At 43.0% G+C, this 19,302-nt stretch overlaps 1 protein-coding gene across 1 annotated transcript in view; it reads left to right on the top strand.

Annotated features, from left to right (window-relative positions):
* Positions 1 to 17,729, top strand: part of LOC106571389 (discoidin, CUB and LCCL domain-containing protein 1) — a 47,928-nt gene extending 30,199 nt beyond the window's left edge. The window contains exons 9-15 of the mRNA XM_014144414.2: positions 5,486 to 5,607; positions 5,825 to 5,972; positions 8,016 to 8,111; positions 8,216 to 8,300; positions 13,884 to 13,933; positions 14,630 to 14,749; positions 15,839 to 17,729. Of these exons, the coding sequence (XP_013999889.2) occupies positions 5,486 to 5,607; positions 5,825 to 5,972; positions 8,016 to 8,111; positions 8,216 to 8,300; positions 13,884 to 13,933; positions 14,630 to 14,749; positions 15,839 to 16,407 (1,190 nt within the window). The 3' untranslated portion in view covers positions 16,408 to 17,729. The remainder of the gene's footprint in view (positions 1 to 5,485; positions 5,608 to 5,824; positions 5,973 to 8,015; positions 8,112 to 8,215; positions 8,301 to 13,883; positions 13,934 to 14,629; positions 14,750 to 15,838) is intronic.
* Positions 17,730 to 19,302: the final 1,573 nt, after the last annotated feature.

Raw genomic sequence — 19,302 nt, 5'->3', positions numbered from 1 at the left:
CATGATCCGGTTGTTAACCTCTCTTGGGTATGTGGGACGTGACCGTCCCACCTGCGGGAAACACTATTCAACAGCCAGTGAAATAGCAGGGCGCCGAATTCAAAACAACAAAAATCTCATAATTCAAATTTCTCACACATACAAGTATTTTACACCATTTTAAAGATAATCTTCTCGTTAATCCAACCACATTGTCCAATTTCAAAAAGGCTTTACGGCGAAAGCATAGGATTAGATTATGTTAGGACGTCACCTTGACAAGAAAAACCACACAGTCATTTTCCAAGCAAGGAGAGGCGTCACAAAAACCAGAAATACAGCTAAAATGAATCACTAACCTTTGATGATCTTCATCAGATGGCACTCATAGGACTTCATGTTACACAATACATATATGTTTTGCTCGATAAAGTTCATATTTATATCCAAAAACCACATTTTACATTGGCGTGTAATGTTCCGAAATGTTTTGCCTCCCAAAACTTCTGGTGAATGAGCACATCAATTTACAGAAATACTCATCATAAACGTTGATAAAATATTAAACTGTAATTCAAAGAATTATAGATACACTTCTCCTTAATGCAACCACTGTGTCAGATTTTAAAAAAACTTTACAGCGAAAGCACACATTGCAATACTCTGAGTACAGCGTTCAGACACGAAACCAAACCCGCCATTTTGTGGAGTCAATAAAACTCTGAAATAATATTATAAATATTCACTTACCTTTGATGATCTTCATCAGAATGCACTCCCAGGGATCCCAGGTCCACAATAAATGTTTGTTTTGTTCGATAAAGTCCATCATTTATGTCCAAATACCTCCTTTTTGTTTGCGCGTTCAGTCCACTACTCCAAATGCAGGAAGCGCGTGAAAATGTCACGACGAAAAGTCAAAAAAAGTTCTATTTACGTTCGTAGAAATATGTCAAACGATGTATAGCATCAATCTTTAGGATGTTTTTAACATAAATCTTCAGTAATATTCCAACCGGACAAATCCAATGTCTTCAGAAAAGAAAAGGAACATAGCTCACACTCACGTGAGCACGCGCCTCTGAGCTCATGTCATTTCCTCACTCATCTGACTCCAGGCCCTCTTGTTTGCTCCATATTCACAGTAGAAGCATGAAACAACGTTCTAACGACTGTTGACATCTAGTGGACATCTAATGAACCCTAAGTCACTGTGTACTGTATCGGCAATCACTTAAAAAACTACAAGCCTCAGATTTCCACACTTCCTGGTTGGATTTTTCTCAGGTTTTTGCCTGCCATATGAGTTCTGTTATACTCACAGACATCGTTCAAACAGTTTTAGAAACTTCAGAGCGTTTTCTATCCAAATCTACTAATACTATGCATATCCTACCTTCTGAGCCTGAGTAGCAGGCAGTTTAATTTGGGCACGCCTTTCATCCGGACGTCAAAATACTGCCCCCTACCCTAGAGAAGTTGTCATAAAACCAGGCCAAATTCATCCCTCTCCCCCTCTGCGGAAGAGAGAGGGTGCTGTAGAGCTGACCCACTGTAACCTGATCCTTCGGATCCTCACAGGAGAGTCATGACACTTTATTACTGCCACTTTTAGTGAGTTTGGTACACATCCGGTGGATAGGGAGCCATTTATTATGTTCAACATAGGAGGGCCAAGCACAAGAAGCAGCTCTTTCAGTAGTTTAGTTGGAATAGGGTCCAGAATGCAGCTTGACGGTTTAGAGGCCATGACTATTTTCATGAATGTCTCAAGAGATACAGGATTAAAAAACTTGAGTGTCTCCATTGATCCTAGGTCCTGGCAGTTCTGTGCAGACTCAGAACAACTGAGCTTTGGAGAAATACGCAGATTCAAAGTGGTCCGTAGTTTGCTTTCTAATGATCATGATCTTTTCATCTAAGAAGTTCATGAATTTATCACTGCTGAAGTGAAAGCTATCCTCTCTTGTTGGATGCTGCTTTTTAGTTAGCTTTGCAACAGTTTCAAAAATACATTTTGGATTGTTCTTATTCTCTTCAATTAGGTTGGAAAAATAGGATGATCGAGCAGCAGTGAGGGCTTTTTGATATGGCGCGGTACTGTCTTTCCAAGCTAGTCGGAAGACTTCCAGTTTGGTGGAGCGCCATTTCGGTTCGAATTTTCTGGAAGCTTCCTTCAGGGCTCGGGTATTTTCTGTATACCAGTGAGCAAATTTCTTGTGACAAATGTTTTTTGTTTTACTTTATTATGCAAGGTTAAATAAAGATCCTCGGTTAGGTGGTTAACCGATTTTTGTACTCCCGACGTCCTTGGGTAGGTGGAGGGAGTCTGGAAGGGCCTCTAGGATTCTTTTGGTTGTCTGAGAATTTATAGCACGGCTTTTGATGATCCATGTTGGACAAAACCCACTGAGTCAATGATGGTGCCGAAAGCCTTTTGGAGTGGGTCTGTGGACTTTTCCATGTGAATATTAAAGTCACCAAAAATGTGAATATTATCTGCCACGACTACAAGATCCAATAGGAATTCAGAGAACTCGGTGAGGAACGCTGAAAACGGCCCAGGAGGCCTGTAAACAGTAGCTATAAAAAGTGATTGAGTAGGCTGCATAGATTTCGTGACTAGAAGCTCAAAAGACGAAAACGCAGTCATTATTTTGTCATAAATGTTAGCAACACCTTCGCCTTTGCGGGATGCGCAGGGGATTTGGTCACTAGTGTAACCAGGAGGAGAAGCCTCATTTAACACAGTAAATTCATCAGGCTTGAGCCATGTTTCAGTCAGGCCAATCACATCAATATTATGATCAGTGATTAGTTCATTGACTATGACTGCCTTGGAAGTGAGGGATCGAACATTAAGTAGCCTTATTTTGAGATGTGACATATTACAATCTCTTTCAATAATGGCAGGAATGGAGGAGGTCTTTATTCCAGTGAGATTGCTAAGGCGAACACCGCCATGTTTTGTTTTGTTTTGCTCAACCTAGATCGAGGCACAGACACGGTCTCAATGGGGATAGCTGAGCTGACTACACTGACTGTGCTAGTGGCAGACTCCATTAAACTGGCAGCCTGGCTAACAGCCTGCTGCCTGTCCTGCCTGTACCCTATCTCATTGTGAAGCTAGAGGAGTTAGATAAGATGAGATCACCCCTCCAGCTAGGATGGAGTCCGTCACTCCTCATCTTTCTAGCTGATTTGTAAAACGTCTTTCAAGCTGATTTACACGCTGAAGCTATGTTGCGCTTTGGGACCGCGGGTAATGGAGTCGCCAATAACTAGGGTTTTCAATTTGTCAGAGCTAATGGTGGGAGGCTTCGGCGGCTCAGACCCCATAACGGGTGGAGGAGAGACCTGAGAAGGCTCGGTCTCTGACTCCGACTCGTTGCTTAGTTGAGCGAGAAAAAAACTAAGACGTTGATAAATATATTAAAAGTAAAAACCGAAGAGTTTGGCAGATAGTCAAGTAGCAACAAACAGCACGACAACAAATCTGGAAATTGAAGGGGGGGGGGGCTTTACCTCTTAGTGCCTTCCCTCCAGGTCCTGACATCTCAGATAAATACTGTCTGTGTCTGAAATGGCACCCTATTCCTCATTCAGCGCACCACTTTTGACCAGAGCCCTATGGCGCACTAAATAGGGAATAGGGTGCCATAAGGGAAGTCCGGCACTGTGTCTATTCTTTATACCCGTGGACGGACGGACAGAGAGGAGGAGGAGGAGAAGTCAATTTGTTCCAACCATTCTTAGCAGTGTGTAAACTTTTTTTTTTTTCTCTCTCTACACTGGAGTTTCTTACCAAGATGACAGGGAATGTGCCTGAGTGACCAAGTTACAGTTTTTACTTAAATCTGCTTGAAATTCTATGGCAAGACCTGCAAATGGTTGTCTAGCAGTGAGCAACAAGCAATTTGACAGAGCTTGAAGAATTGTAATACTTTCTGAAGGCACTGTACCTTTTAGTTTACCAGGCTAAGCTTATTTGAAGGTGTTTTTCACATCTGTAATTTCGAGATTTGGTTGTATTCTACTGGTACAGATTTCCACCGTTGCCAATCTCTCTCTCCTGATGAATGGCAATCCCTTCTTACTGGGCCTGCTCAATGCTCAGCATACTATTAACATTACAGTTAACTGTAATAAAGTAGAAGCCTTGGTGTTCTTGGCCAAGTCTTTTAGGATCAATGGCAATTTCCTCCCCCCGTGGTATCAATTAAAAACAGGCGTTTAGATTTAACCCTCTCCTACCTGGCTGCTAACCCCATTCGTAGCCCTCTGTAGAGGATGGTAATAGGATTAAGGCTCCACACACACACACACACACACACACACACACACACACACACACACACACACACACACACACACACACACACACATCTGTCGGAAAAAGCTGAGAAGGGATAGAATGAGATCTGATCCAGGGGGTTGTTTAAAGGGGGTAATTTCTCTTATAAATGGGCCTTTCTTTTGATTTAACTCTGGAGGGCTCACCACTAAAACTGTAGCACACACACACACACACACACACACACACACACACACACACACACACACACACACACACACACACACGCATTAGACCAGTAATCTAATGTATTAGACCAGTTCTCAGTAATGCATGAAGGGAGAGAATGCCCCTCTGTGCTGCTCCTCCACAAACAAGAAAGTGACTTTCAAAGGCCTGTTTAAGTGTAGCACAATACAATAGTTTATTTTGAGTGTGGTGTGTGAAGTCAGCAAGTCCCAAGTTAATTTCATGCTACTTTACAACACATTGGTTTCCAGTCAATGAAGAATGTCTAGCTTTGTCTGCTGGTTCAGAAATCCAGAGCTAAGGGGAACATCGTTTTGATTGGAATGCGGTTCCTTGAAAATGGAAGCACTGTTTGGAAGAATTGTTGTTGTGCAACAATCGTAAGACTCTTTAGCCGGAAGAATACAACCCTTTCTTTCCTTAAGGATCCTGCCTTTCTGATACTCGTATTATGGCAGATTGGATCTCTGTTGTTGTCGGTGTCAACAATTGTGCATTGGAAACCCCTGTTGCTCTTTATGCAACAAAAGTCCATTTTAGCCGTGAAACCAAGAAATACCTTGAGAGTCTGCGATTCTGTCTTTGAAATATGACAGTCATTTCCTATAATGATAGGTTGCACTGTGTCTCCATATGAACCACAATGCCCTGTGTAATGACATGTTGCGGGTCCCCCGTCTGCCGCCATATTGTTCTGGCCCTGTGTCAGGCGCTCATTTGCCACAAAAATGCTCATCATGGCTGTCTGGGAGCTGCAAATGTCTGGGAGGGTTTCCCCTTGGTGTTTCAGTCACTGTTCTGCTCTCTGAGGTGATGTCTCCTTTCCCTGTTCCAGCACATTCCAGGGCTGACCAACGGGTGACATCACTGCCCTGGAGACAGACAGAGAAAAGGGGATGAAAAATGTTGAACAATAGAAAGTGAGATTTAGAGTTTTTACCTTCTCTATTTTTTGTTTTCCAGGGATTATCACGACTGGCTCTACTATGTTGGACTATCACTACTATGTGAGGAGCTTCAAGATAATTCACAAGGAGAGGAGTCGGTGGAGGACGTACACACAGAACAACAGCACACAATACATGGCGAGTACTCCAGATTCAATTATCTAATATCTGACTACAATAATGAATTGCCTGATCATGGAACAATATACATTTCGGTATGTGTTATTGGCCAACAATTTCTTTAAATGTAATCAATGAGTTATGTTGCCGATGAATCACAAGAATGCATGCCTTCCATTAAACCTTGTGACCACCTCCCCCTCACTCCCTCTGTCTCTCCCTTCCTCCCTGTCAGATATTTGAGGGGAACCAGGACAGTCTGCATCAGACCAGGAACACCTTCCACAATCCAATCATAGCCCGCTACCTGCGGATCATCCCTCAAACATGGCACCAGAGGATCGTCATGAGGGTAGAGCTGCTGGGCTGCACCCATCTCAGAGGTACACATCCTAACCCCCATCTCAGAGCTACACACCCGAACCCTAACCCCCATGTCAGAAGTACTCATCCTAACCCTAATACCTATGTCAGAGGTACTCATCCTAACCCCATGTCCAGAACACAGTACTGAGTGTGTGGGTCTGGCTACAATACCAGATAGTATTATCAGTGAGTTAGTAGATAGTGATTGATGACTACATGTACAGTTGAAGTCAGAAGTTTACATACACTTAGGTTGGAGTCATTAAAACTCGTTTTTCAACCACTCCACACATTTCTTGTTAACAAACTATAGTTTTGGCAAGTCGGTTAGGACATCTACTTTGTGCATGAAACAAGTCATTTTTCCAACAATTGTTTACAGACAGATTATTTCACTTATAATTCACTGTATCACAATTCCAGTGGGTCAGAAGTTTACATACACTAAGTTGACTGTGCCTTTAAACAGCTTGGGAAATTCCCAAAAATTATGTTATGGCTTTAGAAGCTTCTGATAGGCTAATTGACATCATTTGAGTCAATTGGAGGTGTACCTGTGGATGTATTTCGAGGCCTACCTTAAAACTCAGTGCCTCTTTGCTTGACATCAAGGAAATCAAAAGAAATCAGCCAAGACCTCAGAAAAGAAATTGTAGACCTCCACAAGTCTGATTCATCCTTGGGAGCAATTTTCAAACGCCTGAAGGTACTACGTTCATCTGTACAAACAATAGTACGCAAGTATAAACACCATGGGACCACGCAGCTGTCATACCGCTCAGGAAGGAGACACGTTCTGTCTCCTAGAGATGAACGTACTTTGGTGTGAAAAGTGCAAATCAATCCCAGAACAACAGCAAAGGACCTTGTGAAGATGCTGAAGGAAACAGGTACAAAAGTATCTATATCCACAGTAAAACGAGTCCTATATCGACATAACCTGAAAGGCCTCTCAGCAAGGAAGAAGCCACTGCTCCAAAATCGCCATAAAAAAGCCAGACTACGGTTTGCAACTGCACATGGGGACAAAGATCGTACTTTTTGGAGAAATGTCCTCTGGTCTGATGAAACAAAAATAGAACTGTTTGGCCATAATGACCATCGTTATGTTTAGAGGAAAAAGGGGGATGCTTGCAAGCTGAAGAACACCATCCCAACCATGAAGCACGGAGGTGGCAGCATCAAGTTGTGGGGGTGCTTTACTGCAGGAGGGACTGGTGCACTTCACAAAATATATGGCATCATGAAGAAGGAAAGGTATGTGGATATATTGAAGCAACATCTCAAGACATCATTCAGGAAGTTAAAGCTTGGTCGCAAATGGGTCTTCCAAATGGACAATGACCCCAAGCATACTTCCAAAAGTTGTGGAAAAATGGCTTAAGGACAACAAAGTCAAGGTATTGGAGTGGCCATCACAAAGCCCTGAGCTCAATCCCATAGAAAATGTGTGGGCAGACCTAAAAAAGTGTGTGCGAGGAAGGAGGCCTACACACTTGACTCAGTTACACCAGCTCTGTCAGGAGGAATGGGCCAAAATTCACCCAACTTATTGTGGGTAGCTTGTGGAAGGCTACCCGAAACGTTTGACCCAACTTAAACAATTTAAAGGCAATGCTACCAAATACTAATTGAGTGTATGTAAACTTCAGACCCACTGGGAATGTGATAAAATAAATAAAAGCTGAAATAAATCATTCTCTCTACTATTATTCTGACATTTCACATTCTTGAAATAAAGTGGTGATCCTAACTGACCTAAGACAGGGAATTTTTACTAGGATTAAATGTCAGGAATTGTGAAAACTGAGTTTAAATGTATTTGGCTAAGGTGTATGTAAACTTCCGACTTCATCTGTAGATAATCCTTCTGAGAGGACAATTATGAAACAGTTTCATATTAGATAACTACTGATCTGTTGTTTTACAGTACATTACAATAAAGTGGGGAAGTAAGTTAGTTCTGTTATTTTGGTTTTGGGCTGTATCAAGTTTTTGTCAAACCTGCTCACAGCTAATCCCCCCCGCTCTCTTCCTCTTCGCTCCCTCTCTCTCCTTAGTGAACATGTCGTCTCAGGTCACATTACCCACCAAACCCAAGCCTCCGGTGGGGGACGAAGAGATCACTGAGCCAGTGCTCTCCCAGGCAGACCGCGGTACCCATCTCATTAAAACACTGCATTAACCATCCACCAGATGCCTTCTGTTTGTTTATGTAATAGCTGGCTAACATGCTCGCTCCTCTCATCTCTATTCTCAGGGAAGCTGGCCATCATCATCGTACCCATAGTCTTATCTGTGGTGCTCCTGCTGGTTGGGATTTGTGTATTCAAGATGCTGCAGAAGTAAGCGACTTGTTCATGTCATTTGAATAGATAATGTAATGTTTTTAGAGAAGGTTGTGTAAGGAGAGCTTACACCTTCATAACTTGTGCATTTCCTGTCCCCATGACAACATGACTGACAAACTCAGATTAGCCTGACCTTATACGTCCCCATAGCAGCGGGTTATCTCTACCGTGTGCCTACTCCCTAAAGTATGTCTGTTACGTATGTGTGGGAGATGTTGTCTGTCTGCCTCTGTCAGTATGCATGAGAGGGAGATGTTTTCAGGAAATGGGAGAGTGGAAGAGAAGAAATAGATTAGAGTGAGGGAAGATATACTGTAGGACAATGAGGGTCAGGGAGATTCCTAGAACGGTCCTTTGGAATGGCTGCCTGTCTGTTGCTCAGATAGCATAACGAGCCTGACCTGACTACCAACACAACCACAGTCGTCAGAACACTATTTTTTTTATTTTACCTTTATTTAACTAGGCAAGTCAGTTGAGAACAAATTATATTTTCAATGATGGCCTAGGAACAGTGGGTTAAGGTACAGAATGACAGATTTTTACCTTGTCAGCTCGGGGATTCGATCTTGCAACCTTTCGGTTACTAGTCCAACGTTCTAACCACTAGGCTACCTGTCGCCCAAGGAGGAGGATACACCACACGTACCATGAATCTCTTTACTATCAGCCTTCATTGTCTTTGGTTATTATTTACCTTTAGTCTCAATATGACTTCCCTGTTGAAATAAAGTCTCTTTTGCAAATGAGCCCTGCACAATACAAAAGTGAACACGTCAATTAAAACAAACGCATTCTTCATTCTAAAATAATTGCCCTAGGGACACCAAAGCATCCAATCGAAGCTGCTGGTTGATGCTTATTTATAAAAGCCCTCATCCTCCACATACAACACCCGTTCTGCCAGTCACAATCTGTTAAAGGTCCCCAAAGCACACCCATCCCTGGGTCGCTCGTCTTTTCAGTTCATTGCAGCTAGCAACTGGAACGAGCTGCAACAAACACTCAAACTGGACAGTTTTATCTCAATCTCTTCATTCAGAGACTCAATCATGGACACTCTTACTGACAGTTGTGACTGCTTTGCGTGATGTATTGTTGTCTCTACCTTCTTGCCCTTTGTGCCGTTGTCTGTGCCCAATAATGTTTGTACCATGTTTTGTGCTTCTACCATGTTGTATATATTTATTTTTAAATCCCAGCCCCCGTAGGAGGCCTTTTGCCTTTTGGTAGGCCGTCATTGTAAATAAGAACGTGTTCTTAACTGACTTACCTAGTTAAATAAAGGTTAAATAAAAAAATATTCCTAACATAGAGTAGTGGCAGCTGCAATTTAATAAATAGTTTCACCGTAATCAAGAACCGATAAAAAGGTTGACTGCACAATCTGCTTCTTGTTGACTAGAGAGAGGCTAGATCTGTTTCTGTAAAAAAAAGCCCACTTTAAATGTTAGCTTCTTAACAAGCTCAATCGTATGTTTATTAAGCTTTAAATCATTGTCAGGGACTCGTTCGATTATAGAACCATCCGATGAGTGTCTCAGATGGATTACATCTTCAATCTTACAAGAACTTGAAAACAATATGTATTTAGTTTTGCCCCTGTTAAAACCTGTTACGGCTAGACGTTCCGCTAAATTAAATTATTAGAAATATTTAACTTTCATAAAATCACAGGTGCAATACACCAAAATAAAGCTTAACTTCTTGTTAATCCAGCCACCGTGTCAGATTTCAAAAAGGCTTTACGGCGAAAGCAAACCATGCGATTATCTGAGGACAGCACCCCACCATACAAACACATGAAAATCGTATTTCAACCAAGCAGGTGCGACACGAAAGTCAGAAATAACGATATAGTTCATGCCTTACCTTTGAAGATCTTCTTCTGTTGGCACTCCAATATGTCCCAGAAACATCACAAATGGTCCTTTTGTTCGATAGACTCCTTTTTTATATCCCCAAAATGTCCATTTATTTGGCGCGTTTGATTCAGAAAAACACCGGTTCCAACTCGCCCAACATGACTACAAATGATCTAATAACTTACCTGTAAACTTGGTCCAAACATTTCAAACAACTTTCCTAATCCATCCTTAGGTATCCTAAAACGTAAATAATCGATAAAATGTAAGATGGAATATACTGTGTTCAATAGCGGATAAAATCAAAGTGGAGCAAGCTCCAGGGCGCGCGCCCCAAACGAAAGAGTCCACTTGGCTTCACACTCATTCTGAATAGCCGTACTTCTTAATTTCTCAAAGGAAAAACATCAACCAATTTCTAAAGACTGTTGACATCTAGTGGAAGTAATAGGAACTGCAACCAGGTGCCTCATAAATCTAGTTTCCCATAGAAAACTAATAGAAAACACAGTGAACTCAATCTTTTTTTCCTGGATGGTTTGTCCTCGGAGTTTTGCCTGCCAAATAAGTTCTGTTATACTCACAGACATTATTTTAACAGTTTTAGAAACTTTAGTGTGTTTTCTATCCAAATCTACCAATTATATGCATATCCTAGCTTCTGGGCCTGAGTAGCAGGCAGTTTACTTTGGGCACGCTTTTCATCCAGATGTGAAAATACTGCCCCCTACCCAAGAGAGGTTAAGAAGCGCAGCTTGGCGGGTAATGTTTCGGAGGACGCATGATTCCACCTTCGTCTATGCCGAGCCCGTTGAGGAGTTGCAGCGATGAGACAAGATCGTAATCACGAAATTGGGGAGAAAAAAGGGGTAAAAATTACAACAACAAAAAATATAGGTATACAGTACCAGTCAAAAGTTTGGGCACACCTACTCATTCAAGGGTTTTTCTTTATTTTTTACTATTTTCTACATTTTCTACGTCAAAACTATGAAATAACACATATGGAAACATGTAGTAACCAAAAAAAGTGTTAAACAAATCTAAATACATTTTATATTCTTGAAGAAGTTCCCACATATGCTGAGCACTTGTTGGCTGCTTTTTCTTCACTCTGCGGTCCAACTCATCCCAAACCATCTCAATTTGGTTGAGGTTGGGTGATTGTGGAGGCCAGGTAATCTGATGCAGCACCATCACTCTCCTTCATGGTCAAATAGCCCTTACACAGCCTGGAGATGTGTTTTGGGTCATTGTCCTGTTGAAAAACAAATGATAGTCCCTAGGGATGCACAATATATCGGTCAACATATCAAAATCGGACGATATTAGCTAAAAATGCCAGCATCGGTATTGGCCCGATGTCTAGTTTAACGCCGATGTCAAAGCTGACGTGCATACCTATATAACGTAGGTACATGACATAATGACGCCATATAAAATTTAGTGCTACACGTGCAACACAGCATTCCTGACCTAGCCCACTATGTCTGCTGTGTGGATTGAGCAGTCATTTGAAAGAGTAAGAACATTTCAGCGAGACAACTCAAAGGCGAAATCCATTAATGCTAAGATAATGGAATTCATTGCCCTTGAGAATCAACCGTTCTCTGTCGTGGGTGATGTTGGCTTTCGCTGACTGGTCGAGCACCGGTACACACTACCAAGTGCGCTATTTTTCAGATGTTGCCCTACCGGAGTTACACAGTAATATCATCACTGCTATTAGCTTCACGACTGACATTTGGACCAGCGATATCAGCCCTATGAGCATACTGAGTTTGACAGCAGGGTGGGTCGTCGAGGATTTCGTACTGAGGAAAGTTGTATTGCCTGCTCATGATTATGCTGTTTGTCATACCGCTGCTGCCATTTCAATGGCATTTGAGAACTTATTTGAAACTTGGAAACATGAACACTCCTAGCTCCTTCAAACAACTGACTCGAGAAATAAGCTCATCAACTGCACCTGCAGTAGATGTGATACCCTTTGTCATGGCATTGAGACGCCCGCTCAACAAAACTGCCAACACAGGCTGTGAACAAGCAATTCGGTGGCATTTTCTCTTTACTGTGTCTCCACCATGCTCGATGCTATGTACAAGGACCGCTACTTCAATGCAGACAAGAAACAGGGTTTACGTGAAATGTTACATACACAGCTGGACAAGATGGAAATGGACACAATGACAGTGTGCTCCGAGGAAGAGAGGCAACGGACAGACAGAGCTGAAACTTCACTGCTTGACATGTATGATGAAATCCTGGTTGAGAATGAAACGACTGAACAAATGAACAACGAAACAGCACAGCAAGTGAAAGAAATAGGTTTTGATTAGGTTTTACTGGTAATGGAGACATGCGTAAATGCCAACAAAATAACTTTTTGGTGTGTGTGTGTGTGTGTGTGTGTGTGTGACGTTTATTTAACTAGGCAAGTCAGTTAAGAACAAATTCTTATTTACAATGACGGCCTACCCCGAACGACGCTGGGCCAATTGTGCATCGCCCTATGGGATTCCCAATCACGGCCGGATGTGATACAGCCTGGATTCAAACCAGGGACTGTAGTCACGCCTCTTGCACTGAGATGCAGTGCCTTAGACCACTTGTCCATCTGTGTGTGTTAACTATTTAACTGTACTAGAATGCTTAAAAGGCCGCTAAAAATGTTAATATCGGTACTGTTTTTTTGGCAAGGAAAATATCGGATATCAGTATAGGCCAAAAATGTCATATCGGTGCATCACTAATAGTCCTACTAAGCGCAAACCAGATGGGATGGCATATCATTGCAGAATGCTGTGGTAGCCATGCTAGTTAAGTGTGCCTTGAATTCTAAATAAATCACAGACAGTGTCACCATTAAAGCACCATCATACCTCCTCCATGCTTCATGGTGGGAACCACACATGCAGAGATCATCCGTTCATCTACTCTATGTCTCACAAAGACACAGCTGTTGGAACCAAAAATCTCAAATTTGGACTCATCATACCAAAGGACAGATTTCACCCGGTCTAATGTCCATTGCTCGTGTTTCTTGGCCCAAGCAAGTCTCTTCTTCTTATTGGTGTCCTTTAGTAGTGGTTTCTTTACAGCAATTTGACCACGAAGGCCTGATTCACGCAGTCTCCTCTGAACAGTTGATATTGAGATGTGACTGTTACTTGAACTCTGTGAAGCATTTATTTGGGCTGCAAATTCTGAGGCTGGTGACTCTAATGAACTTATCCTCTGCAGCAGAGGTAACTCTGGGTATTCCTTTCCTGTGGCGGTCCTCATGAGAGCCAGTTTCCTCATAGCTCTTGATGGTTTTTGCAACTGCAGTTCTTGAAATGTTCTGGATTGACTGACCTCCTTCATGTCTTGAAGTAATGATGGACTGTTGTTTCTCTTTGCTTATTTGAGTTCTTGCCATAATATGGACTTGGTCTTTTACCAAATAGGGCTATCTTCTGTATACCCCCCACCTTGTCACAACACAACTGATTGGCTCAAATGCAATAAGAAGGAAAGAAATTCCACAAATTAACTTTTAACAAGGCACACCTGTTAATTGAAATGCATTCCAGGTGACTACATCATGAAGCTGGTTGCGAGAATGCCAAGAGTGTGCAAAGCTGTCATCAAGGCAAAGGGTGACTACTTTGGAGAATCTCAAATATAAAATATATTTTTGGATTTGTTTAACACTTTCTTTCTGTCACAGGAAGAAGACAAAGGAGAACTCATACGGATCCTCTGATACCCAGATAACAGGTCAGTGAACAATCTCTCAACTCATCTCTTTGTCATAGCAATGAAGCCTAATGTTAGTCTTTGCTTTGTCAAAGATGTCACACGTACTGTACATCAAATGTAATCATTTATATGGTGAAGATGAGCCTTAGAAATAAGCCATAGGCAGGAAAATATAAGCAATAGAAAAATCCACGTTGTTATGCTAATACCCAGTCAGCTAACAGGTTGTATATTGTTCCTTATCATCATGACTGCTTTAATGAAACTGACAGATGCCAGCTTTATTGATCTGTGACAACATGTCTGTGCGGTGGGGGGTTGTGGGTAGTGAAAGCCGGTCAGGGCTTGTCTCTGAGAGCAGACAGATGCGCTCCAGCAAGCACACCGGGCCACATCCATAAGCATAGGTCCAACTGCCAGCTTCTCTCTCACCCCCCTTGCCCTACCCTCATCCACTTCTATCCTCCACATGACTAAAGCAGACAGAGAATTTGAAACAGAACCATATCTATAGTAGAGCATGACTCCCGTTCCTGGCGTCTTTAAAAGAATAGCTCACATATGGAAGCCTCAGCAGTTTAAGCAAGCCAGTCAGCTGTAATTTGGTGCTTATCTCTGTGCTGTCCTTGCTAGATTCCTGTCATTATGTCTGTCTGTCTGTGGAGTTAACCATTGTCTTTTTACTGTCTCTGCCTGCCTGCCCTCGGCGCTCAGGTTGCTGGAAGCAGATCAAGCAGCCGTTTGCCAGACACCAGTCCACAGAGTTCACCATCAGCTACAGCTCAGAGAAAGACCCCATGCAGAAACTAGACCTGGTCACCAGCACCATGGCAGGTGAGGACACATGCACACACAGTATGTCCATACACCCACACACCTCCTGTCATCCCAGCTCAAGAGCCTATGGAGGCACCACCACCTATTGAACTTCCATTTTCCTCCATGAGTATCTGAGTTACTTGTATTGATTCATAATAACTCCACAGCCCAGGCAGTGTGTCGTGAAGCTCTCCATTCTTTACAGACATAACTCCACTCACAGTAACCGTGAAACACTCTGTGGTGATTAGTTTACAGTTCTCTGCTCAGTCCATGGCCAAAGCAATCTAGAACGCATTGTAAGCTCCTGTCTCAGTGTCTGAACGAACCATACAAAGAAGACTTCATTAATCATCCCACAATGGCCTGAAAAACCAGTGACAATCCTCTCTTCTCTGGCTCGTATCAGTAATTCAATGTAATTCTGAGTGAGATGGAGAGGATTGATCATCAAAGCTGGAGCCGGCAGGAGGCTAGCTAGTGTAATCCTTGACTTTGGAAAGTCCTCTAGTAGTCTGTTGAACAGTTCCTGATGGGCTAAGAGTCAGCCAGATGAATAATGGCCTTCTGCTGCTGTTAATAATCCACAGCTTTCCTTTAGGGCACCAATTATTGATGATTCACATACTCTGCCAGGGTTGAATATTGAGATAGATCACTAAAAACCTGCTACCAGTAAATGCAGATCAATGAAAGGGATCATGTCTGTGTTGAAAGAAAATGGTGTCCTTTTGATATATAAAGGAGTCGTATTATTCATTATAGGTCGCAATTGTAAATGAGAACTTGTTCTCAACTTGCCTACCTGGTTAAATAAAGGTGAAATAAATAAATAAAATAACTTAGTGAAACAATGAAGTTGGTGTTTTAAAAGCTCTGACGAAGGCCGTGAGGCCGATACGTAGGGCTTGATAAAGAGCAGTGATACTATCAAGAGCAGTGTGCGGGCTTCTTCTTTTTTCTCATTTTGTTCAGCTGTTACTATGCACCTGCAAAAAAGGTAGCTCAGATGTGCAAGTGCCTTTTGAATTTTGAATATGCTTATTCCAAAACAGTCACGTTTGATCACCATGGCACTGGTAATAAAATTATTGTGTTCTCCAGAGTACCAGCAGCCTCTGATGATTGGGACGGGCACAGTGACCAGGAAGGGTTCTACGTTCAGGCCCATGGACAGCGAGACCAAGGAGGACCCTAGCGACCCGTCCACCCACTACAACTACCTGCACACAGCCAACCAGTACGCCCTGCCCCTCACCAACCAGGAGCCAGAGTACGCCACACCCATCATCGAGCGCCACACCTTCCACAAGGATGGTTTCCTGCCAGACCCGGCCAACTACTGCGTTCCAGGGGTTGTCCTCAGCAAGACTCCCTCCTTTAAAACCATGGACCGGAAGGCAGGGGTGGGCTCCTCCAGGGGCTACCAAACCCCCCAGGTCAAAACAGACCGGGGACACAGTAACTCTGAGGGGGTCTACGACAGCCCCAAGGTGAACAAGCCTGTGGCCCAGAGCAAGAGCAATGGTTGCTCAGACTACCAGAGACCCCAGGCCAAGCCAGCAGCACTGGAGAGCTACTCCACCCCCAGGGACTGTGTGAGGTTGGCCCCCACCATTGGCCACAGGCTGGACCATAGACCAGACCCTGAGGGCAGCTCTGGAGGAACCTGATGATGGAACATCTATGGGACTACAGGACAAACTGTCAAACTGTGATTTCTATCAGTTCACGGCCATTTTAGACTGACCTCACTGTAGCAAACACAACCAATCTCATCTAAATGGTCAAATATTTCTCAACTGACTTCCGGGCATGCAGGAGACAAGTGTTTGTGTTTGCTGTGTGAAACGGACCTACAGGATGAACTGGATGCATCTCTGAGGCTGTGCAAGCAGACATGAAAATACAGATGGTTACTTTTATTTTCCTCTTTATGAGGTGATTTATTAAAAAGCAAATAGTGATGGAGACAGGACATGTCCCTAAAAATGGGAAAATACCTCCCCTCATTCTCAACTGTGACTGATGTTTGTGACTGTAACATAAGATTGAGATAATGTGATTCGGTTCCTTAACTGTACAGTATATTTTGAGGTCATGATAAAGCTTTCAGAATCTCTCGGTCTGAGGTGAAGCTGTTTTCAGCTGGAAGACATAGAGGAAGCAGAGTGCTTGTTAAGTAAAGCAGCACCCAGTTTAAAGTGGCAGATTTGTGTGTCCCCAGCAGGTCCTACTATAGGGCGATTTATGCAGTCAGTGGAGTTGGCTCTTAACCGAGAACTGTAAGGACATACTGTGAATGAAGGGACTGAAAGGACTGGTGTCACCGCATGGGGTCCCCCACAATGGGGGTTCTGTTACCATGTTGCAGGTGGCTCTATGCTCTAAAGCCGAGCGGCTGCATCGCTGCTCTGTATCAAAGTCTGGAGGCAGATCTGGCCAGTGTGGGCAGAGAGCCCATGAATAGGCAATGGGAGAGAGTGTACAGTTAGTCTGGCATATTTAGAAACACCCAGCTGGGGATTTAGGGGAGTACAACTGGACTACAACACATCACAGAGCTGATTTTAGATGATCTGTTTAACTGAACTAGATCAAGAACTACTGTAAAGGCCTGTTCTTTTTTAAATGGATGTTGAACACAAAGCCATTTTAAATGGGACCATTACTACACTGTGTACACACGTGCATAGTTTGAACATGTTTGCCAAAAGTAAAGAAAAAAAGAAATAGAATTGCTGTCCTGTGCTGTCAACTATATTAAAAGCACCAGTGAGTGTGGTGTTGCTGCTGTGTACGAAAGACAGACCTTAGGATGTAACTAAGAACTCTTTCATTTCTGTGAAATATTTTGTGGAGATCTTTCGAGCGGGGTTGTATGTAAGTACAGTACTCCGTCTGATCATTGCAAAAAGTTTGTCACTCTCATTCAAAGTGTGTCTACTGACTGTTGGCTGTAAACTGAGCCCTGAATAAAAACACCAGCAGTTGACCTCCACATGTCAAGGTCTCTTTACTATGTGAAAATGTGTCTCAGCAGCCTCGGCCCTGGGACAACCGGCTTTCCAGTCCCAGCGCCCAGAGAAGCAGGAAGTCACAGGAACACCCCACCTCCACCACACTCCGACCTGTTTCTGTCTGCGGAGGAATGTGGTAGTTTGGTGTCAGTCTGGGAGCAGCAGCTGCTGCCCAGTCCTCCCAGCTCTGGGCCCAGCTGAGGAGAAGAGGGGGAGAGGGCTGATTTGGGGGTATGACAGCCTCACTGAGGGCCCTGATAACACATTACTGATCTCTCCATAAGCGGGGGTTAGAGTGATGGTCTGGTGGAGATAACCCTAGTCTGAGAAGAGACTGTTTGTGGCTATGATCCTTAGTGTGTGATGAGAGCGTGTGTGTGTGTGAGGTCATGTCTGCCAGTGGGCTGGGCCTAGTCCAGCGCGTTCACACAGGGGTGTGGAGCACCATTTACACCTCCAACCCAAAGCTACCTGAAAGCTCAGACTCAGAGCAGCTCTCTCTGTGACCACACTGCTCCTGGCTATTCAGTTTATCCCCACAAATTCCTGTCAATGCTCTTCTTGCGGACTGACGACTTTGTGGTTTTAGCTTTGTTCATGTGAGCTTTTTTCAGCAGGAAGACATAGAGGTATCAGTTTTGTACTGTGTCCCATTGGTAAATTCTAAATGGCAGGAAAAACGTTAACCTAAAAAAAACTCTGAATGCACTACCAGTGGTTCTAGTGTTTACATCTCCCCCTGGTGTTCATTGTAGTTCACTGAAAAAAAGCAATAGCATTAGTAACAGTACACATCAGAAAAATAACTTCCAGTTTCATCATTGCCTGCTTCTCATTGTCAGAAATGTGGATCTTCACATTTCAACCTAGTGAAGATGAAGATCTCCCTTTCATATATTGAAGGAAGGCTATACGCATACACTGTACAGACCAGATTGGGCAAATACATTGAAGTTTATTCAAAGGTTTAATGTTATACATTAACTACAGATAAGACATTTATACCAAATCGTCCAAGATTTCAGAAACACATTTTATGACAAAAATAAGTTTAGCAAAGAAAACAAGGTCAGGTAAAACCTGTGTCTAAAAAGGGAGCCTTTGTTTCTTCAGTCAAAAGCACTGGCAACAAGCGATGTGAACATTCTCTATGACATGCTGCGCCAGTGTTCCGATGACACACGATGTCTCAGTGTCTAGTGCCACTCTGTGTCTCATTTCACTAACGTTTAGCAGGGAACTGTCCTTGGCTTGGACACGTCCTTCATGAAGAGCATTTGAGTTTGATCAAAGTGCAATTTCTACTGACCAAATATATAAACGCAACATGCAACAATTTAAATGATTTTACTGAGTTGCAGTTCATATAAGGAAATTAGTCAATTGAAATAAATAAGGCCCTAATCTATGGATTTCACATGACTGTGCAGGGGAACAGCCATGGATGGGCCTGGGAGGGGATAGGTCCACCCATTTGGGAGCCACGCCCAACCAATCAGAATTTGTTTTTCCCCACAAAAGGACTTTATTACTGAAATAAATACTCCT

Source organism: Salmo salar, chromosome ssa15 (assembly GCF_905237065.1).
Source record: "Salmo salar chromosome ssa15, Ssal_v3.1, whole genome shotgun sequence".
Classification (NCBI taxonomy): Eukaryota; Metazoa; Chordata; class Actinopteri; order Salmoniformes; family Salmonidae; genus Salmo; species Salmo salar.
The sequence above is the reverse complement of the archived record's forward strand: the minus strand, read 5'-3'. Positions and strand labels throughout refer to the sequence as shown.